Consider the following 23,017-nt stretch of genomic DNA (forward strand, 5'->3'; position numbering starts at 1 on the left):
GCCGTCTCCCTGCGCCTCGAAAGGAGATTAAATCAATCTGCTTAACGATTCACAAGGTCTGCAAATTAGCTGCGTGAGCAATCCCGCAGCCCCTCCGGCGGAATATGTGGTGTTCTGCTGCATTCATGAGATATCAATCACCGGGGCAAGTGTTCGGCTGAGGTAGGTGTTTGAATTTGATTTGTACCCATGATTATTTTAGCGTGACATGGCGGTGTGGTTTGATGTACTTGACATGAAGCGTGACCGTTCAATGGCAGCGCTGAGAACCAAGATCGATGATTTATTCAACTGGCCCACTCACCATAAGTGCTTGGGGATCATTAACTCTTGATGTCGATAGATGGAGTGTCAGTTTGACATTTTTTTTTGTATTTGATGATATGTGCGATGCAATGGCGTACGTTTGATTGGATGCAGGCCTGTGTGCATTTGTCCGAGCCCCTTTCCGGGGGTGAAACGGGAGTCATGGGGCCAGGAACGCAGGTCAAACTCCTGCTGTGGAAGAACTGGACCATCCGCAGGAGGCAGAGGGTAAATTCCTTTCATCTATCATTTGCACACTGCCTTTAATCGCTTAGCATGCTGGGAGCCTTCATGCTTTGCTGATATAAGCGACTCTTAAGGGTTTTGTCTGAGTCATAAGATCCTTCAGTTGTGCACGACGCGCATTGTCGGAATAACATTCCATCAACTCGATCAATGTTTAGATTCTCATTTGTGGAGGAAAAGCAAAATGTGCAGGCAGACATCAAACTGTACTGTATAGCCTAAAAATGTCCGGATGGGCACTTGATGTTTTTTTTTCAAAGGTCTTTATTTGGGGTGTGGTGTTTTGCTCAAGTATGTGAAACCGAGCAAAATATCGGGGCGTCAATTTAAGTGGCTGCCGTAACGGCGGAATTATGATATGCTCTCTTGTGGCTGCAATTAGTACAGGAATGATCTCAACAATCGTTTTGGATGATCGGAAAGTGTTCCCCGCCTACGGAAAATGCCTCATCATTGCCATTTTGTCCCATTCCTCACCCAGTGCAGCTCCAAAATTTCCAGACCAAGCAATCAATGCTATTTTCTTTTTCTCGCTTGAACTTTTCAACCAGGTGCGCTTCCTCATGGAAATCATGTGGCCAATTATTTTGTTCATGGGGCTGGTGTGGCTTCGAAGGGTGAATCCACTCTACCGTCAGCATGAATGTAAGCTGATTTGCTGAGGTTTTGTACTTCAACACAAGCGTTCTGTCTTGCACGTATGGTGCTGTTAAAAAGTAAAAGCTCACTTTGTCATTTCTGTCTTCTTTGCATATTTATCACATGTAAAGCTTTCAGTTCCCCACATGGAAATCCAAAACGCAGTTTCTAAATGCCAATTTAATTTATTAAACAACCTGGTTAGAACAACCTGTCCGTATGTGAAAAAGTAATTGCCCCTCCTCGTTAAATCACAAAGTAATTGTAACAAATGACGGTTTTGGCAAAGCTGAGCTCAATTTCAGAGGCAACACCCCAGCATCACATTTGTTGAATCAAAAAAAAAATCACTTTAATAGAATCTGGCATACAACAGCTCAAGAAACAAATGCCCTGATTGAGACCTATCAGTCTGGAAAAGGTGACAAAGCCATTTCCAAGACTGCGAACCCCCGTCAAAGCCGTTATCCACAAAGGAATCAAACTGGGAATAGTGGCAAACATTCCCAGGTGCAGTCGACCGGCTAAGTATAGTGTACTCCAAAAGAGTGTGAGGATGACTCATCCAGGAAGTCGCAAAAGAACCTGGATGAACTGAAACCTTTGTGTGTGATAAATATGTAAAGGAGAGAAAAATCAGGAAGGTGGCAAATGCTTTTCCCGGCACCCGACGTTATGATTCTATCCGGTCTTCCTCAGGCCACTTCCCCAACAAGGCCATGCCATCTGCGGGGATCTTACCGTGGATTCAGGGAATCTTCTGTAATGCCAACAACCCTTGTTTCCAGTACCCCACTCGTGGTGAATCACCTGGCTTGGTGTCCAACTACAACAACTCAATGTGAGCTTTATCCTGATGCGTGTGCTGAACTTGGGAGCCAATCCTCAAACAAACCATCATTTGTGTTTTTATAGAAAGAAAAAAAGAAAAAGAAAAATCCATGCATCAGTTATAAATGATAAAACTATGTGAGGGAAACGTGTTTTGCAGATTGGCCCGCTTCTACTCGGATGCCCAGGAGCTTCTTTTCAGTGATCCAAAGCTTCTACCCGTGGGACGTCTTTGGTCCGAAGTGAGAGCCATGACCAACTTCATGGACACGTTACGTAGCCGTCCCGATAAAGTCTCAGGTCAGTTCTTCAAATCCATTCGATGAAAAGTTAGCGGGGTCGCTCTGGTTTAGATGCATGCAAGTCATGTCTCAAAATCTTCCAATCTGGATGACAAGATCTAATATGGCAATCTGTCTTGAGATGCTGAGAATGAATTGTTACGTCACACGAGTTACCTCGTAGCGACTGACTTTGGGTCGCGCTCCTACTCTTTTAATAGTCACTTTTTCTAACCACCAGAACTTTTGCAGATCTTTGCGCCTTAAAAGGCTTACATCACATGGCTTCAAGAGAGATGCGTATTGTAAGCAGCTTACTTTCACTGGCGGCAGAGTGTTTATGTGGTGGGAAAGCGAATCACGTGGCCTCGACCAGTTTTTCTCATGAGGCACAAGAAAACCACAGTTCCCATCTCACGGGGCACTCTGCCAACGATATCGTTTTTGGATAAACATGGACACGATACGTGACGCCGCGTGTATTTTTAGTCCAAATCTTTACGATGGGATTGGGAAGAGACGACGGGCTTTCCGTCTTGCTAAGTCACTCCGCTCTCTTGGCGTTAACGTTCAACAGGCTTGACAGAAAAGACCAGGCCGCATTCCACCAGCGGTTCGGCTCCCATGAGCACCACAGGAGAGAACATTAGATCATACCAGGAAGCAAGTTATGTTCGTGTGGATATACTCAACTTTATTTTATCTCGCGCTTTCATAATAAAGCACTTTTTAATGCCCTCAGGGCCACTTTTCGGATTCACTGCTTTGTGTGTAAGGGCGCGAAACGCTGGAAGAGATGTTGATCAAAGGGCCAAATGTGAGATTAGGTGGACGGCCCGCTCTTACCTCAAATAGGAGGGTCGTTCATGAGAAGCCCCTTGCAGGGAATTTTCAAGCCGAGTAAGCACTCATCGGTCAGCATACGCAAACACATTTGTCCCCTCCCTTGCAGGACGAGGAGTGCAGGTTGAGGCGATCCTTAAGGATGACGAGATGCTGACATCATTCCTTCTGAGAGACGTTGCGCTCACTGAATCTGTGGTCAATCAACTTGTCACTGCCCAAGTCAGGCCCGAACAGGTTATTACACATATTCATGGGAAAATTTTTATTTTTATGTTATTTTTTTGAGCAATTACACAATTAATCACAATCACAATTAAGAATTTTGGGGTGTTTTTTTTTTTCATTTCCCACCCTGTGCCCTTTCCTCAGTTTGCCTTTGGGGTTCCAAACATGCATTTAAAGGACGTGGCCTGCAGTTTGAACCTCTTGGAGCGATTCCTCATTTTCCCCACCCGCAGTGGGCTTCTCGCTGTCCGCAACGCCATGTGTGCCCTCAGCGCGCAGCGGCTGCAGATCATCGAGGACAAGTTCTATGCCAACGTTGACTTTTTCAAGCTCTTCCGAGTGGTCAGTGCAGATTTTAACTTTCTTTGTTTTTACCCGATGGCCACTTCGTTAGGCACGCCTGCACAATGAGATGGGATGCAATACAAACGCTTGACTTGACACCTGACCTCATCCGAGCATGGAATTTTACATCGGCATCTAGTCGCACTCCCAGATTGGTGACCGAGATTCAAGTACTGCCACGTTGTCGCGTTTGTTTGCAGGAGAACACACAGAAATCCAAGCGTGTGCGCAAAATGCTTTGTTGAATTTCTCCTCTCGGGATCAACGTTCAGCTGATGTTCACCGTAAAATATTTTGTCGGCTGGTGACTACTGTAGTTGAGGTGAAACGTTGCCCTCTTTTTCCTGACAATTCACCACACTTGAAGCCGGCCGTGAAAGGCGAGATGAAAAGTGAGTTGTTGCGGGGCGAAGATGCTTTAGATGCTTCGGCATGTGTTCAAAACCTGTGAAACGGCATTAGCAGAGCTGTCAGACTCGCCCTCCTTCAGTAATTAGCTGAGCTGAAACACTCCCTTAATGATTAAAGGCCATGGCTCGGAAACAAAAGCGGCAGACGGAGGGCGACTGGCTTCCTCTTCATTCGTCCACGTGAGATACATCACATTCCGTTCAAGACTTTTTTTTTCCCTTGACTTCCGCATATGCGCATGCACACACGCGTTGAACTCGAGAGATATTTCACAAAGGAAGGATGTCACCTCTGGTCTTTGTCTCGGCCTCGTCCTGCTTCCTGTACCTTTAGCCTATTGTATGCAAGATCTCAAGCATGTCGTTCCCAAAGTTGAGGTCTGGAACCAAAACGGATCCTCCCGGGTCCGCTTTTTGTAATAAAACGAGTTATTACTGGCTACTTTTGTGACCTTGTGATCTTTTAGTCAGGAGATACGGTTTCAATATCTGCCCTATAAAATGCTGAGGAGGATACACGATATTATGTGTCCCCATGCCAATTTTCTTTCTGTCTCTTCTTCAAGCTTCCTCGCGTTTTGGACAGTAACTCGGAAGGCATCGACATTCACTTTTGGGTCCAGGTGCTGTCCGCCGCCTCGGACAAACTACGAGAGGTAACGCTGCACTCGTGCAATTCTGTTCCGTCCATTCAAAAAGTTCACTTTTCTATTTTGAGTGAGACAGGAAAGGCTTGCTTCCGTTTGCCTCAGTTTGTGTGGGTGGGGGTTGGCGGCGGGTGGGGGTTGGCGGCGGGTGGGGGAGGGGGCTGAGAGGTCACGGTGAATATAAGGAAGGTGAATGAATACTGTACCTGCACTCGTAATACGAGTACATTTAGTATTCGTGACTATGATGATGCTTCCTTTTATTATTCACGTATTATATAAGGTACTGTAGTTTATTTGATTCACTTTATGAAAGCGTTTGGCGATGTTCCACTTGTGCCTTTTTTTGTATGAAAATGTGTATATTACAACAAATAAAATTTGAAATCATGTAAAATGTCACATTCCGGGACATGCCGCTCTGACCATTCCCTTTTTTTTCCCGAACCTCCTTCCAGTTATTTCAGAGAAGCAGCACACGGGAGCTCTTCCAGGTCCTGGCCCCTCTCTTCCAGAGCGATCCGTCCTTCAGGCGGGTGATGGCCGCCGCTTCCAGCCTCGTGTGCGGCTACACTGAGGGGGCTTTCTCAAGAGTGGCTTCCTTTAACTGGTACGAGGACAACAACTACAAAGCTTTTCTTGGCATCAGCAGTAGCAGACGGCAGAGCCAGCACACTTACGACAATGGCACCAGTGAGTACATCATGTCAAACTTGCCGTTTTGGAAGGAATGCACGTTTTCACTTTGAGAAGATAAAACTTGCGCAGGAAGGCCAAAGTCAAGATTCTTTCGCCGGTGAGGAAGACTTGCTCACCAATTTTTCACAGTCCTGCCATCACAGATTAAATGTTTTCCACAAAAGACACTAAAGAGTTTCATTTGATCTAGTGCGGGTATTGTGCACCTTCATGGCAGCCCTCAAGGTACAATATCATACAATATCACATAATAACTTCAGGATGCTAGGTGGCAAGTAATGTGGTGGTTGTCTAAGATATATTTCGTGCTCCCGTTATTTGCGTCCTCTTATTTCGAGGAACTAATTCTTGCATGGCATGAAAAGTGAGATCTACACCCGGTTTGATCATCACTTCAGAATGCACAGTCCATATAATGCACACTTTTACCCCCCCCAGCTCCTTTCTGCAACGCTATAATGAGAGAACTGGAATCCGACCCTGCCACCAGGATCGTATGGAACTCCCTTAAGCCCATGTTGATGGGAAAGATCCTCTACGCCCCGGACTCACCTGCTGTCAGAATGATCATAAGAAATGTAAGTCGCTGTTTTTATTGTTGCCTGTATACTAATGCAGGCATATGACGGAAGCTTTCAAGTTAAAAGACCCCCTTCCCCCACGCCCCCGCCCGCCCATGCACTACTTGACTAACTTCTTTGATTTTCAGGGAACAATGCCTTTCCCCCCCATCAAAAGGGGATCAGCTTTCCTGATGTTTTGTCCCAGCCTTTGTATCGAGATGTAGATACTTGTTGGTCAAAGCCCCTCAGGGGGTGGCAGTGGTCATGGATGGTCTGGTTGCAATGGAGGAAGCCACACACGAGCCGATCGGCCGCCGATGACTGGCGCCATGGCTTTTCTCGTGTTGTGTCAGTCCTTAAAAAAAAACAAAAAAAAACATGCCAACCTTTCGGTCACGTCTCAAAATTTATTTTTTGAAATCTAACCAAGACCATTACTTTCACTCATCATCAATCAAGGAAATTCAGTCAATTGTCCCAAATCTTGATGCCACTTTTTAAAAGGGGTTTGACCGCCACAGTATTTGAATCCACATATCCAAATATGGTCCCTTAGCAGGGTCAAAGGGAGTGTACTATTTTTGTCCTGGCAGATTCAGGAGGAAAAACACACTGGAGCAAAATAATACAAAAGACCATTTGAATCGTGGCGATACAAATCCACATCCATACTGTTACGCAACATCTTACCAAGTACACCCGATGAATGGTTTCCTCTTACGTAAATGGTATCAGAGAGGAATTTACTTTGAATCGGATTATATCAGTGGCCGTCAGCCAAAGCTCACTCATTTGCCTCAATATCAAGCTTCATAGAGGTTGGCAACGGCATACCTGTACAGTATAGGTACCTACTGGACAGGATGCGCCGAATAGCAATGTTTACTCAAGCCTTTGCTGGGAACGACGGCACTGCGCTGTGCTTTGCCAAACACTTGATGTGTTTCATGAACACACTTAAACACAAATGCGTATTTGCTTCAAAGGTGGACCATGTGAACATGCAGTCAGGCCACACTTGGTTGCGGAATTAGATTCACTGTAACTCAATGCAAGTATGTAAGGAGCCGACCTCGAGTGACCTCGGGGAACCCCTCCACTCCATTCGCTGCTAGTGTCTGCTGCTTGACACTACCGCGGGAATGTGGGAACCTGACTACGATTCACTCGTCTGGGTGAAAGCATTGGACCAACGGCCTCCATTGTCACCCCCGGACCCATTGTCCCTATTGTCGCCCAAAATCAGACACACAGAAGAGGAAGGCGTTTAATTGGGTGTACTCTTGAGCACGTTCACCCCCCACTGCACATGAGTGAATGCTAAAATAGCAAGCGGCGTTTGCTGTTCACACGCGCGCACACAAAGCACTGTAGTGACACATATTCAGGATTTTAACGATAAGCTTGCGGTAAATATTTGACATTTTGGCACTGGCTGTGTTTGTCGCACACTCGCTGGTTATCTGAAGCGCATGGCTTACAGAAATTCTTTGTGTGAGAGCGTGTGTGTTGTCTTTGCAAAGCCTGTTTGGGGAGAGAGTTTGGTGTGGGAAAGTCATGTAGCAGAAGATGAAGAGGATAGCGTGCACGATTGGCGGTGTTTCACGCACGTATGGATGCGTTTGCATCAGCGCACCAATTGTTAAGTGCCTACTGTATGTACTTGCGCTCTCTTGTAGGCCAACAGTACATTTGAAGAACTGCAAAGGCTGAAGACGATGGGGAAGGCCTGGGAGGAGGTGGCGCCGCAGCTCTGGGCTTTCTTCCAAGATGGAGTGCAAGTCAAAATGATACGGGTACGGCGACGGTACACCATCGCGGCAATCCAAACGCTTGCGTGACATTCGCCTGGCATCCTGTGCTAGCCATGACCAAAATAATTAGGTGTTTTTTTTTCTTCCATCCATCCTGGCTGACAACTCAAAACACATTTTAGCAAAAGTAGCTGATTAGTGATAACAAAATATAGGACTTTTTTTTCCATTTCATGTCACTTAGTTTTTGAAAAAGGCACAATGCACAATTAATCAACATTTTTTAAATGCACCCGGGAAGATTTTTAAAGCTAACCTAAAATGAAAAGCCTGAAAATCATACATTCATGAGGAGCTCATGGAGTTTGTGTTTGAAGTTTTAAATATCCAAGATGTTGCGTGACATTTGCACTTTTTTTGGAGGGGGGGGGGTCAATTTGTATATGTATTGTATTATCATTGTTATTTATTTTATTTGTTTCAACTGAATAATGTCCCAACCACAATCAGTTCGCCCACAACCCTAATTACAAGTAACATGATAGCAAAGGATTCACCAATGTCAATTAAAAAAATAAAATTAAATAAAAAATGAACTTCTATGCGATTAAGACCGTGCAATCCTTCAATTGTAAGCTTTCCTTTTATGTTACAGGACACGTTCCGAAATCCTTCCGTTATGGATTTCATTGACCGCACTCTTGAGGAGCCTCTGTTCTCCACCAAGCACATCCTCAACTTCCTGCACAACGGTCCGCCACAGGAGAGGCCTGACAGCATGCCTGATTTTGACTGGCGGGATGTTTTCAACCTCACTGACCGTGTCATTCGCATGCTCAACCAATATGGAGATGTGAGTGGAGTCTGAAATTTTTTCGTACTGTCGCCCAGAAACCTTTGTTGCATCTGTGATTTCAGCCTTCCCACAGGTACAAAAAAGACCCCGCTACATTTGAGAACTTAAGGGGACGCGTGGGTTAAGCCGGGTTTCCAAATGAAAATACGATGTCAGGATCATTTGTTGTGGTAGCCACCCACCTTTTTGAACTGTTGACGCTACAATTCACCTGAGCTGTCACATTCTTGGAATGGCCCATTCATGTAATAATCCGAGAGAACACAGCCCCCGTCCGTCACTTGTTGATTTCATTAGCCTGCTTGAAAGACCACTGTTGTGCTCCATCTTTGACACGGTGCGAGCATTTGGCTATGTTGTCTTTTCATTTGGCAATTTGTCCTCCATCGACAAAACTTGGCAACCCCCAGGTGGGACGAGAGCCAGAGGAACAGACGAGCTGTCGGCTGGCTTCTGTTGACTGCTGATGGAGTGGAAGCCTTTCAAAAAAAATCAAAGCCTCACAGACTTTCAATGGTGAGGGTCCTCCATAGCTAAGTGGGGCCAATATATTTAAAACAAAGTCCAAATCGGTCCTTTCCCCCCCTTCTCCTAAAGGGGCCGACTGGGATGAGGGGGTCTGTCCCACTCCAGGGTGACACGGGAAGCACTGTTGGGTGGACGGCTAGCGCTCTTTGTTTTTGTCCGACTTAAAGCTTACAGAACTAGAGTGTGACATCGAGAGTGGGAACGCCTCAGGCTGATTAGACACAGCTGTCACTTTACCCGCCATCTTTTATGGAGCGCCGACAATGGCTGTACGTTTGAAGGCCGAGCGGTTGGCTGTTTGCGCGGCGCTGGAATGCATGCGAATCACGCCGCATACTGGGCCGATAGTGCGGATGTGGAGGATACTACGACAGATTAAGGACGGCGTTTGCAGCCGGAATTTCTTGGAACTTTGTCAATTGACAGTGTGTCTTTAGTTGAGAGCAAATCGCACGGGTGTGTCTTATGTGTTTTGGAGGTTTTGGCCTGTTTGCACGACATCTAAGTGGGTCCCTTTTATGGGTCAAGATAGCAAGTGTTTGTTTTTAAAAAATTTTTAATTGTATGAAACGTGTGTTGTTCTCGAACATTCTTTTTGTCCATTTTTGATCCCAGTCGTTCTAATTAGGGTTGTGGGTGAGATGACTTTTGGGGGAGAGGCAGACTACACCCTGGGGACTGACCACCAATCAATCATAGGGCGCATATAGACAACCAAGCCTTCATGCTTGACTCGCATTCAATTGTTTTGTCCTCCATCTCATCCTTTCCTCTGCAGTGTGTGATCCTGGATAAATTTGTGGCCCTGCCCAACGAGGACACCGTAACTTATCGGGCCTTGGACTTATTGGAGGATGGCAAGTTTTGGGCGGGTCTCATCTTTGTGAACATGCAGTCTTGGACCGCCAAAGTCCCGCCTCATGTGAAGTTCAAGATCCGGATGGATATTGATGCTGTGGAGCGCACCAATAAAGTCAAAGACAGGTTAGCGTGAAGGTCATCGGGAAGTGTGGCAATCCTTTTCTTTCATGTATCGATTTAGAGAATAATAACATATCTCTTTCAGGTATTGGGATCCAGGCCCCAGAGCAGATCCTATGGATGACCTGCGTTATGTTTGGGGAGGGTTCGCTTACCTTCAGGACATAATCGAACAGGGGATCATTCGCACTCAGACGGGGAAAGAGTGGCCATTGGGCGTTTACCTGCAACAGATGCCCTACCCTTGTTATGTGGATGATCTGTTAGTAGACGCGCACACACGCATCGCAACAAAACACACACAGCAACACCACTCAAATGTTTGTGGTCGTTTTGTCTCGAATTGCTCATCTGCCCAGGTTTATGCTGACCCTGAACCGCTGCTTTCCAATCTTCATGGTTCTGGCCTGGGTCTACTCTGTGTCCATGATAGTCAAAAGTATTGTTCTGGAAAAGGAACTTCGTCTCAAGGAGACCCTCAAGGTGATGGGGGTCTCCAATAGCGTCATCTGGTCCACTTGGTTTATTGACAGCTTCCTCGTGATGGGTACCAGCACTGCTCTCCTTACAGTCATCATCATGGTGCGTAAGCTCAGTCTCCCAAGATTGTGTTTAGGCTTGATAACGATGTGTCATCGTGTTAACTGCCATGGATTTCATGACAAATGACGGCTACGATAACCTTCGCCTCTCGTGCCTTCCTTAATGACTCACAGAGTGGCACAGTGATTGTGGACATAATGTAGAAATCATTAACAAAATGACAACAAAGTCCATGACATCATGGGAATAATGTCAACTTTGACGGTTTGCAAGAATGGCCAATGATTAAAACTGGACGTCATTGTGGTTAACCAAGTTAACACGCTGTGTGCTGTAGTGCCCCCTAGTGGCAATGTTCTGAAAAACAATATTTTTTCTTTTCACTCAAATTTTTGCCCTGCTTGAAATCTTAGCCTGGGCCAGAGTAGTTATTTTTCCTCACATTTCATTCCAAAAACTGTTAAAAGTTTGATTGAAGCTGACTTTTATAATGGAACCTGAAGTTCAAGCCACCATTCATGGTAGATTTACAAGTGCAAGATGCCTCTTGGGATATTATGGCTATCGATGAGCTTTTTTCTTATCTGAGGAATGTGACGTCACTTTTCGAGATCAGTTTGAGCGACACCTTACATACAAAATGTGCTGCCCACGACATTGCGAAATACAGATGCGATTCACATCCCTTGCTTGTTTATGACTCTTGCTTGCAGGGAGGAAGGGTACTCAACTACAGCAACCCCCTCATCCTCTTTCTGTTTCTGCTCACCTTCACCACGGCCACCATCATGCAATGCTTTCTCCTCAGCGTCTTCTTCAACCAGGCCAACCTGGCAGCAGCCTGCAGCGGAATCATTTATTTTGCCCTCTACCTGCCTCACCTCTTCTGCTTCGCTTGGCAAGATCGCATCACCAAAGACATGAAGATCCTGGTGGTAGGCGGAGCGGCTGATCACCTTTAAATTCACCGGATATTTAAAACAGTGATGTTGATATACTGATCTTGTCCCTCAGAGTCTACTGTCCCAAGTTGCCTTTGGTTTTGGGACAGAGTATCTATCCCGGTATGAGGAGCAAGGTCAGGGTCTGCAGTGGGACAACATTCAGACCAGTCCTCTGGAGGGGGATGAGTTCTCCTTTCTCACCTCCATCTGCATGATGGGCCTGGACACCTTGCTTTATGCTGTACTTGCCTGGTACCTGGACAACATCTTCCCCGGTCTGTTTGATCGACAAACATTTATTTTTATATAGAAGAAAAATAACCAGTGTGAACTTGAATTGTATTCTTGCTCTCTTTGTTATGCGACATAGGCCAATATGGAATTGGCCGCCCAGTTTACTTCCCCTTCATGCCCTGTTATTGGCTCAACACAGTCACTCCAGTTTCAGGTCAGCCTTTTCATTCAAGCATTTCCACTTTCCATATCCATGTACCGGTACATAAACATAAACAGTACATACGTTGTCTCATGTTTTTTTAGACAATAAACCTGAGCTGCCTAAACAAGGTTTTGATAATGTAACATTCAAGGATAAAGGGGAGCCACAGAAAAAAGAGGAGCAACAAAACCAGGAGAAACCAAAGACTGTAGAAGAAACTAGCACGTGTGAACACAGAGACCAGCGAGATCAGAACCAGGAGGCAAATGGTACTGGATCCATTTGGCTCTTTGACTTATATGCCGTTCAACTAGATGACCTAAAATGTGTGCAGACGTGCTTCTCATATATCATATCCCGGATATAAAAGCATTGTTTCATCTTGTCCTCCTTCATATTTTTCCATGGCAAAATCTGTGCGAATGTGACATTTCTCGTGTTAGTATTCTACCTTTTCCCTCCTCTCGGTGTTGTTGTACTGTCATAGCATTGTTGCCACTGTCAACACCTTTTAGGGCAGGCATTCTTTGAGGCAGAACCAGCTGACCTGGTGAGGGGCGTTTGTATCCAGAACCTGGTCAAAGTGTTTGGCAGTCGCTCCAAGCCTGCCGTGAACGGCCTCAGCCTGAGCTTCTACGAGAACCAGATCACTGCCTTTCTTGGGCACAATGGGGCTGGCAAGACTACCACTATGTATGTGTCGCACCAAGATATATTATGCATCCAAAATTAACACGTCGGTCGGGGATCATATTTCATCGCCCAACCCCCTTTTTTTTTTTGTTCTCTATCTTCTAGGTCCATCTTAACTGGTATGTTCCCTCCCACCTCAGGCACCGCTTCCATTTACGGCAAAGACATCCGCACGGACATGGACACCATTCGTCTGTCTCTGGGAATGTGCCCACAGCACAACACTCTTTTTCAGTAGTATGTCATTTGCCAACTAATTCGGGGGGGTCGTTTTCATCACGGGCTACCTTGTTGTTCTGCTTTCCCTCAGAGGGCCATTGTGAATCATGTCCATATATAAAAATGCTTTTCATATCTGCACAAACTGAAGAAAACAGCTCAGCATGATTTAATATTGCAATATATGTGTTTGCCCGCTGTGACGCAACAGTATGACTGTTGCCGAACATATCCTGTTCCACTCGCTGCTGAAAGGCCGCCCAATAGCCGAGGCCGAGGAGGAGGTAGAAAATATGCTCCAGGATCTTGGCCTTCCACACAAGAGAGATGAACTGACACAAAATTTGTCAGGTCGGTTCAGATACTTGAACTACGTTCATCGGCCCGAGTATGCAATGTACACACGTACGGGCAATATGACGTTGTTTTCATTCAGGCGGCATGCAGAGGAAACTGTCTGTGGCATTGGCATTTGTTGGTGGTGCAAAGGTGGTGATCCTGGATGAACCCACTTCCGGGGTGGATCCTTATTCCAGACGCTCCATATGGGATCTGTTGCTCAAATACCGTGCAGGTAACCATCGGTTCAAATTATGCAGTATTGCTGACGTGTATGATGCGCTCCCCTACCATGACCACTTTTTCTAACTGATAGAAGCTGGATGCACTACATTAATTCACAATGTCCATACCATAACCCGTTGTCCTTTCCCCTCCTCTGCCCCTTTTTTCAGGTTGTACAGTGATCATGTCCACCCACCACATGGATGAGGCCGACCTGCTTAGTGACAGGGTCGCTATCATCTCCCAGGGGCGTCTCTACTGCTGCGGATCCCCAATCTTTCTCAAGAATTGCTTTGGTGCCGGCTTCTACCTCACTCTTGTGCGGAGAATGAAATATGGCACTTCGAAGACGGGCGAATCAGAAACTGTACGTTTATTTTATGCGGATTACACTTGGAGAATAATGCATTTTTTTCCCCATCCAAACCATTCTATCTCTTCTTCCACCTTCTACTCTAGGCTGGTGATGTCTGTACCAAAAACTGCTCCTGCAAGTGCTCCAAGTGCCTGAAGTTTAAAGTAAATCAAGAGGACGGTCTAGCTCCACACAGACTAATGGACGGTAAGGTCTGCATTAAACTCGGACTGCAGTCATACCGGAAACACGTTCCCTTCAATACAGCCATAAAACTACAACAACACAATTAAACATTTTGCATCTCCAGGTAACATCGACCGCATCACGGCCCTGGTGCATCATCACGTGCCTCGGGCTCATCTGATTGAGGCCATTGGCCAAGAGATGACTTATCTGCTTCCCGCTCACGACTTCCAACCGAGGGCCTACGCAAGCCTCTTCAGGGAACTGGAGGAAACACTGGAGGACATCGGCCTCAGCAGCTTCGGCGTGTCTGACGCGTCGTTGGAAGAGGTACATGAAAGGGATCCGCTAGGCTTCATGAGGCTATCTTGATTGTGTCGTGCTCTTGGGGACGAATGCGCGTGCCTTCACACTCGTGTTGATGTGCATGAAAAATATGATTGCGTGAAAGCTTCGAGGAAAGCATTGTTGACATGTTAGTGTCTGTGTTTGGAATTTTTTGAGCTGGGAAAGAAATACAATGAAGGTAGAATGTTATGTCATTGCCCCAAAACGATTTAAGCGCACATCTAATCAAATTGTACTAAAATCCAATCTGATGTAATCTACTCCAGCAGTCAACACAATTTCCAAAACAAATTGAATATCTTCTTTCATTAAATGGTTCTATCTATCTTATGCATTCAGAATATATTTGATGTTTGTTTTTTTGTAGATTTTCTTAAAAGTCACTGCTGATGGATATGCAAGCAACAAGAAATGCATTCAAGGTAAGAATCAGAATCAGAATCATCTTTATTGGCCAAGTATGTAGAACACACAAGGAATACAAGGAAGGCATTGTTTTCTTATATCTCTCAACCCCTTTCCCTTTTATAACCCGTTGTGTGCCTCTCTCAGACACTAAATCAGTGCAGCAGATTTCTCGAGCTAGCCTCTGTGGATTCAACAGAGTGGCGATTGCTATGGAGCCACCTGAAGGTGACAGTAGAATTTGGCTTACAGCTTCTGAAGAGATGCCGCGTCTGCTTTTGGGGCGAAGCGCAAACTGCGCACCTCATACAAAAGAGGAATGTCAGCCTTGTTGTGCGAATGTATTGGCTGCAAATGAATGCACGCAACAGGGAAAACATTGTGCTGCATATACTGTGTTTCTTTTTAAAAGTGGTACGTTGCGTATGTGTGCTGAGCCTGCTGCAGGTTAGGCACTCCTATCAGTGCAACACTGGTCAAAATGTAACGTATTTAGCTCCCCGATTGAGCAAAAGTCACCAAACCTCTGCTGCTTGTCGACAAGCCTGCTGTAGTCCATCACAAATGCAACATGTGCAGATGTGTTACCTGTGTTCTACGTTCCAGGCTCAGAGGACCCTTTGGACACCGGCCCATGTGATGGTCCTGAAGGCAACGCAGGTCGCGGGTCATATCAGGTCAAAGGTCTGTGTCTGGCTGTTAAGCAGTTCTGTGCGCTGTTGATTAAGAGGTTGCACCACACCACCCGCTCCTGCAAAGACTTCTTTGCTCAGGTAACCTCGCTGGATTCCATCCAGTTTCACCATTTGTATTTTGCCTCTAATGCAGAGTAGCAGTTCAGAAGTGAAGTCGTGTGTAAAGAGCATGCTGTTTTGAGTGACTTTGAATTATCTCTGTCTGTCAGATTGTTTTACCCGCCAGTTTTGTTTTCCTGGCACTGACATTCACGCTGATTGTTCCACCATTTGGGGAGTATCCGAGTGTGACTCTAAGTCCTTGGATGTATGGCCGACAGTACACTTTCTTCAGGTGAGACCAATGCTCGTCGGACAGGGAACAAAGTCATGGTTTGGTCCAAAGCTCATAGGACTCATCATCAATTCATTTAAAAGCACACTATTTCAGTTACATTTCTAAATCCGAGCATCTAAATTGATCATTCCTTTTGGTTATGTTGTCACTTTCTCTACTGCAGTAATGAACGTCCTTTGGATGCTCAGATGAGAAATTTGGGTGAAGTTTTGCTGGACAAGCCGGGTTTTGGGACACGCTGCATGGCGGATGAGCCGCTCGAGTAAGTAAATGTCACACTTTTATAGTGGACGCATGATATTTAAAGACCTTTGGAGGACCATTGTGACTTAATAGCCTCCCCCCTGCCTGCCTCGGTGGTGACACAACAACAAAAACTTAATTAATTCCGTCTATAAATCCCACTTGATCTTATAAACGTCAGGCTCTTTGCTCTTTTGTTTAACCGCATGGGTCAATTTGTGTCCCCGCTAGAGATTTCCCATGTAATAACATCACCACCGAGTGGGAGATGCTCCCGGTTAACCCCTCAGTGATCGAGAGGCTGGCTGACCCAGAGCGGAAATCCGTCAGACCGTCTCCAGACTGCCAGTGCAGCACCGACAAGAAACTCACCATGCTGCCCACATGCCCCGAAGGCGCTGGAGGTCTTCCGCCCCCACAGGTCGGCGTCGCAGAGAACTCTGAATAGTCGTTGGTCCGGAAGCTTTCGCTTGACGTGTCATTCTGTCTTTGTGCATCAGAGAATTCAGTCAACAGGAGATGTTCTCTTGGATTTAACTGGTAGGAACATCTCAGACTACCTGGTGAAAACGTACCCCGGTCTCATCAGGACCAGGTGTTTACCCAAAAAGTCTATAACTGCTTTGGAAAATCCTGAACAGAGATTTAAGAATCTAAATGTTGTTGGTTTTTTTTTCAGCTTAAAGAGCAAATATTGGGTGAACGAACAAAGGTAATAGACTTCATACATGTTGACATTTAAATGAAACGGCGTTACTTTGAGTACTGTACCATGTTTCACTTTGCATTAGGGGCATTAGTGGAGTGTTCAGTGCAGTTTGGATCTGCAAGCAGGCTGAAGTGACGATGAAGCTGAGCATTCTCTCTGTGGTTTCCAGATATGGAGGAATATCCGTCGGAGGGCAGCTTCCCGTTTTAGAGCTCCAGCCAAAGGACATCCAGGATTCAGCCGCCCAACTGGGACAAATGCTCAATATTACTGGGGTGATGTCTTGAAATAGTCTGATTATTTATGAAATCATATGGTGTAACACCTAGATTCTAAACACCCGCATATCAAATATACACAAATGGAATGATGCTGCTGATTCAGCTTTATTTGTATTTGATTTAATTTTGCAGGGTGACCACTGTAAACAAACTCTGAGGGAAATAGGCACGTTCCTCAGGTACATGGAGACGAGGGACAATGTGAAGGCAAGTAATCGGCGTGATATTTCTCGTGGTTTTTCTGTATATCTTCTGGAGCTGGAGTCAATCCTTGCCCAGGTATGGTACAACAACAAGGGCTGGCACGCCATGGTGTCCTTCATGAACGTGGCCAACAACGCTATCCTGCGCGCAAACCTGCCAAAAGGAGCTAAACTGGATCAATACGGAATCACGGCCATCAACCACCCTCTCAACCTCACCAAAGAGCAGCTAACTGAAATCACGGTGTAAGTGGGCACTTTGCATCCGGTATCCAAGAATGTGTGAGTTTTGATGTTTTGCCGTCTTTTCTTTCTTTTATGTTTCTGTGTTTGCCTAGCTTGAACACGTCGGTGGATGCAGTGGTAGCCATCTGTGTCATCTTCGCCATGTCTTTTGTTCCAGCTAGTTTTGTCCTCTATCTCATCCAGGAAAGGGTTACCCAGGCCAAACATCTCCAGTTCGTCAGTGGTGTCAGCCCGCTCATCTACTGGATGGCCAACTTTCTCTGGGACATGGTACCGATTAGAAAGTGATCACTCATCAAGACGGTTGTCCTTATACTGTACGTTCACGAAATAAACCGTAAATGTATCGTCTGTGTGTTTACAGGTGAATTACTCTGTCAGTGCTCTGATGGTCGTGCAAATTTTCATCTTTTTTGATAAGAAGTGCTACACTTCACCAAGCAATCTGCAGCCACTCGTTGCACTACTTATGTTATATGGGTATGTGCACAAAATACTTATGTTATATGGGTATGTGTGATTTGTTGTTCAGATCAAAAGAAACGTTTACTACTTGAGACAGGAAGATGAGGATGCAGCATGAATGAAAGATGAATTCATCTGTAACTGTTTCAGTGTCCAAACTGGCCATTGATGTCTGTCAGATTGTTATATCGACTGTATTAGATCCCTCTGTAATTACTTGCTTAGTCCGTGCACTTATAAAAAAAAATAAGATGGTTGCGTAATTGAATTTGAATTCAAATGTATTTTCTCTGTTTTTCTCAGGTGGTCTGTAACCCCCATGATGTACCCAATGTCCTACATGTTCAGCGTCCCCAGCACGGCCTATGTGTCCTTGTCATGTATAAACCTCTTCATAGGCATCAACAGCAGTGCCATCACCTTCATCCTGGACCTTTTTGAAGGCACCACGGTAAGAACCAACAAGCTAAATTCAGTGAAATCTGTCTTCTCTGCGTTCTGTCACTTTAACGTGTTGGGCTGTTGTCAAGGCTTTGTACAAGTTCAACCAGCTGTTGAAGAGCGTGCTGCTCATCTTTCCTCATTACTGCCTGGGCAGAGGCCTCATAGACATGGCCATCAACCAGGCCGTGACTGATATCTTTACTCGTTTTGGTAATGCCTGATTCCACATCCAACCCCCCCTTCACCCACCCCCACAGGTAGTCTTTCCTGTGCATTTCCTGTGCATTCGAGTGGCACTGACCTGCAATATGTCCTTAGGTGAGGATCACAGCCCAGACCCCTATGACTGGGACTTCATTGGGAAGAACTTAGTCTGCATGGCAGTTGAGGGATTCGTCTATTTCACCTTGAACGTGCTGTGTCAGTATCGCGTCTTCCTTGATCACTGGTAAGATTAAAGGACCCCAAACTAATATTAAACATGTTTTTTGTGGTTTTTTTGAGCAAGGTGCCGTCTCACGGCCTCCGAACACGACACGCCGGCATAGTTGTCATGCAGTCTCATTGAGTTTTGTCTACATGATTCATCGGCAGGATACCAGATGGCCCAAAGCCTCCCATTCAGGATGAAGACTTGGATGTGGCTGAGGAAAGGGAGAGAATCTATAAAAGCAAGAAAACAAATGACATTCTGCACGTATGCAACCTTTCTAAGGTGAGATCTTTTTTATTCTTTGAGTTAATTAGCTCATTTTCTCATCTCTTGGTCACTCTCTTGCTAATTTATTTATTTTTCTTCACACTGTAGTAATATAAAAACATATCTTTCCTCGCTCCTCCCTAGATATACACAGGAACCATTACGCCCGCGGTGGATCAGATCTGTATTGGTGTGTCACCGGGAGAGGTTGGTATCGTCAATGACACAATGAATAAAGGAAAGAATCAATGCACACCATGTCATTTGTTTTATTTCTCTTGATTGCCAGTGTTTTGGTCTCCTGGGGGTGAATGGCGCCGGGAAGACCACCACATTTAAGATGTTGACTGGAGACATTGATGTCACCACAGGAGATGCCTCAATCGCTGGTCACAGGTTTGTTGTGTGCATACATATCATAAGAGCTGAATATTTATTTTATTAATTTTTTGCTCTGAGGTTCCACTCTCAGGTCTTCATTGTTTGCGATTTAATTGCATGTTCTGTAGCTGTAATTGCACAATCAGTGTCTTACAAAGTCAATGGGGTTGAGCCAAACATCAGTAACTTTGAGTAGTGTCTTATTTATTTATTTATTTTTGTTTGCCCATCAGCATTTTGACCAACATCCTGGATGTACACCAGAACATGGGATACTGCCCACAGTTTGACGCCATCGATGAACTTCTCACAGGAAGGGAACACCTTCATCTTTATGCCCGCCTCCGCGGGGTACCAGAAGCTGAGATCAGTAGGGTGAGAGGTGTTCCTGGACTTAAAACCTACATGCAAAACTGCGGTTCATCATTTAAAGGAGGCATATTAGGAAGTTACGGTCTTCAGGATGTGGGGCAAGTAACTGACATCCACCCAAAAATGATTTTAATTGCATAGACATGCCGCAAGATTGCGGCGAAGCCCCTTTTTTCTAGCATGACTAAATGAAGCTATTCCCCTCACATCAACATAGTAGCTTCGCAGCATTTTACTTTAGACATGGCTTTGGCTTTGGCACCAAAACAGCAAAATTCACTGTAATCCATCTAATCTCTCGAATATGTCAAGAGAGCAGCATGTGGGGGGGAGGGAAAAAGTCAGTGACCATCAAAACAATAAAAGCACATTTACACTTTGACATCATGTGCCCTGTGATGTAAAAGAGTCATTACTCACGTTGCCCGTTCATCTTGAATGATTGAAGTCTGATTGTATAGATTGCTGAGTGGGCCATTCAACAGCTGGGCCTGTCTGAGTATGCGGGCCAAAGTGCCGGAACCTACAGCGGAGGGAATCGTAGGAAACTATCCACAGCCATCGCCATGATTGGTTGCCCAGCCCTGGTGTTGCTGGTGAGCCCCAAAAAAACATGGCCGTCTGACATACTTGAGCAAACTTGGCTGTATTGTTTGCTGATTGTGTGCGTTCCTTCATGCACCACAAGGACGAGCCCACCACTGGGATGGACCCACTCTCCAGACGCTTCCTCTGGAGCTCCATCGTAAGTGTGATCCGGGACAGACGAGCTGTTGTTCTCACCTCGCACAGGTAAATGCCAACGTGTGTATTGATCAACTTTGGTGTGCACCGATTTCTTCATGGTTGTTGTCCCATTGCAGCATGGAGGAATGCGAGGCCTTGTGCACACGTTTGGCCATCATGGTTAATGGATCTTTCAAATGTCTGGGAACCATTCAACAGCTCAAATACAAGTAGGTCTTTAAAAAAAACCAAAACTATTATTAGTATTAGCATTGTTGTTACATTCTTTTTAACTGTTGTAAATATTAGTTTGGCCCTCACAAAGCTAAATAGTATCATCTGATAATGTTACAATCCAACCTGAGACTGTTTTTCTATTGTCACTGGATTATGCGAGCAGTCCGGACATATTGAATCATTTCAGTTATCCTTCAGTCAGCAATCTTTGAATGACTTGATTTACCTGAATGTTAAAAACACAGATTTGGCGATGGATATGTGGTGACCATGAAGATCAGGGCCCCAAAGGCAGGCGGTGCACCGGATCTGAACCCGGCCGAAGCCTTCATGGAGAGCACCTTCCCTGGCTGCATCCAGAGAGAAAAACACTACAACACTCTGCAGTACAAGATCGCCTCCTCCTCCTTGGCAAGGATCTTTCAGATGGTCCTTGCTAACAAAGACAAGCTCAACATCGAGGACTACTCTGTGTCACAGACAACTCTCGATCAGGTAAAACACGGTTGGAAAATAAAAACAAATATATCTATTTATATATGTATATGTGTGTGTTGCGGGGGTGTCGTTCCACAAAAGACGATTCGATATTATTCTCGAGGTATTATACGATATTCAAGGGTGTCAGTGGGATTACGATTTACGATTAGTTTCGATATGGTACGGTTCTAGCCTTTGTCGTGTTTATTCATGTGCCAAACCCAATATCCAAGTTCATTTAATTCAAAGAAACTTTCACATGTTTTTTTTTCAATCAAACACAAGTCTGTGTTTCTTTCTAGGTGTTTGTGAATTTTGCCAAGCAGCAGTCGAGAGAGGATGACGCAATTGTGTTGCATCCAAAAGCTGCTGGGGCCCAGCGAGGTGATCATGGCACCCCAATTAAGAGATTAAGGAAATAAATGTTCATTGGTCTGTTACTTTCTGCCGGAGTGAACGACCTTTGCTCTGGTGATTTGAAAAATGCCATTGTTTTTTTCGGCAGAGCCTCAGGACTCTTTCTGTCTTCTTTCGGTTTGCATTTCAACCGTCATAACTCACTTTTGCTGGATTGACTGAACTGTTAATCGTGTAAACTTGGTCTTGCAATTAAGTGCAGAGGGCAGCATTGATGTGCCTACAATTAGACGCTCTTTTGCTCACCTTTAGGCCTTGCGAGCTAAAAATACCTCTAGATTCAGGACTGAGTAATGACATGTCGCTGAGTGGAAGCTTTTCCAAGGCTGCATTGCTCCTGTGTAGACTGTATCTCAAATTTCGATGCCATGCCTGATTTTTATTTTCATTTTTTTGCCTTCTTGGTATAAGCACTTACAGAGTCATAGAAATTTTTGCATTTTATTTATGCAGCATTAATAGATGATTTTTCTCAAGCAGAAACTTGTGCAGAAACAAAGTGTGTCAATAATCTTGCTGCTAATCAGTGCTTCTCAGCATGAGGTAATTACATCAGGCTCTCCGGATTCTATTTCAGTTCTTTATTTCGTTATATTTTTTTTTTGTGCATTATCATTCGCGTGACGCTGGTAAGCAGTCACTAAGAGAAAGCTTTTTGCAAAGATGAATAAAGATATTTTCCTCAAAACATTTGTATGATACTATTCATTACCCCTTAAAGAAAAAAAAAACTTCTAATGCAGCAATCACATCCATAATTTTAAACCCTAGTTTATGGGCAACACTATATTTGTTTGGATATATAAGTCATTGTTAGAGTGCTCCAATTACTGTACTTGTGCAGAAGTGCTTTCCAACGTCTCATGCTTCCGTCTCCTCCATATGCAATAATACTGCTCTCTGCTGGAGAGGAGTGCTGGTGCCTCTTGAGCACGTTGGAGTGGGTTGAAGTTCCACTAGGACACTGAAGATGTGTCCGAACACTCCCATGATAGCGTGTGCATGATTTTTTATTTTCCTTTCCCACCATCAATATGAACACAACGGCTACAGCATTTGCCCTCGTGATGCAAAACAGTTTTCCCCCACAGCAAACTACAATCGCAATCATTGTTATGCGTTTCTGATAATGTCAATCAAACTGAACACGTTTTACCTGCGGTGTATTTGATACAGCTCTCGTATTGGCTATCATGAAATAGTTGGTGACCACGTGGCTCTTTGATCT

At 45.0% G+C, this 23,017-nt stretch overlaps 1 protein-coding gene across 4 annotated transcripts; it reads left to right on the forward strand.

Annotated features, from left to right (window-relative positions):
* The first annotated feature begins 23 nt into the window (after nucleotides 1-23).
* LOC127593419 (retinal-specific phospholipid-transporting ATPase ABCA4-like) lies at nucleotides 24-22,477 on the forward strand. Of its 4 annotated transcripts, XM_052054864.1 has the most exons (51): nucleotides 40-162; nucleotides 421-534; nucleotides 1,104-1,197; nucleotides 1,891-2,032; nucleotides 2,183-2,322; nucleotides 3,256-3,383; nucleotides 3,519-3,716; nucleotides 4,696-4,785; nucleotides 5,235-5,469; nucleotides 5,914-6,053; nucleotides 7,718-7,834; nucleotides 8,448-8,645; nucleotides 9,955-10,160; nucleotides 10,243-10,419; nucleotides 10,517-10,739; nucleotides 11,414-11,635; nucleotides 11,715-11,919; nucleotides 12,015-12,092; nucleotides 12,185-12,352; nucleotides 12,599-12,776; nucleotides 12,882-13,013; nucleotides 13,207-13,346; nucleotides 13,432-13,569; nucleotides 13,730-13,926; nucleotides 14,019-14,121; nucleotides 14,225-14,430; nucleotides 14,816-14,870; nucleotides 15,001-15,081; nucleotides 15,460-15,626; nucleotides 15,758-15,882; nucleotides 16,049-16,147; nucleotides 16,360-16,549; nucleotides 16,629-16,723; nucleotides 16,808-16,840; nucleotides 17,007-17,112; nucleotides 17,251-17,325; nucleotides 17,398-17,567; nucleotides 17,660-17,837; nucleotides 17,932-18,047; nucleotides 18,336-18,483; nucleotides 18,563-18,686; nucleotides 18,795-18,924; nucleotides 19,071-19,191; nucleotides 19,321-19,383; nucleotides 19,466-19,572; nucleotides 19,791-19,932; nucleotides 20,391-20,525; nucleotides 20,618-20,721; nucleotides 20,793-20,885; nucleotides 21,138-21,387; nucleotides 21,675-22,477. In XM_052054864.1, exons 2-51 carry the CDS (start codon nucleotides 469-471, stop codon nucleotides 21,792-21,794), a joined length of 6,948 nt encoding a protein of 2,315 aa, XP_051910824.1. In that variant the 5' UTR covers nucleotides 40-162; nucleotides 421-468; the 3' UTR covers nucleotides 21,795-22,477. The 4 variants fall into 4 exon arrangements, with proteins under 4 accessions (XP_051910825.1, XP_051910822.1, XP_051910824.1 ...); XM_052054862.1 differs by having other exon boundaries at nucleotides 39-534; XM_052054863.1 differs by lacking the exon at nucleotides 15,001-15,081 and having other exon boundaries at nucleotides 40-534.
* Nucleotides 22,478-23,017: the final 540 nt, after the last annotated feature.

The sequence above is a fragment of the Hippocampus zosterae genome, chromosome 20 (assembly GCF_025434085.1).
Source record: "Hippocampus zosterae strain Florida chromosome 20, ASM2543408v3, whole genome shotgun sequence".
Taxonomy (NCBI): Eukaryota; Metazoa; Chordata; class Actinopteri; order Syngnathiformes; family Syngnathidae; genus Hippocampus; species Hippocampus zosterae.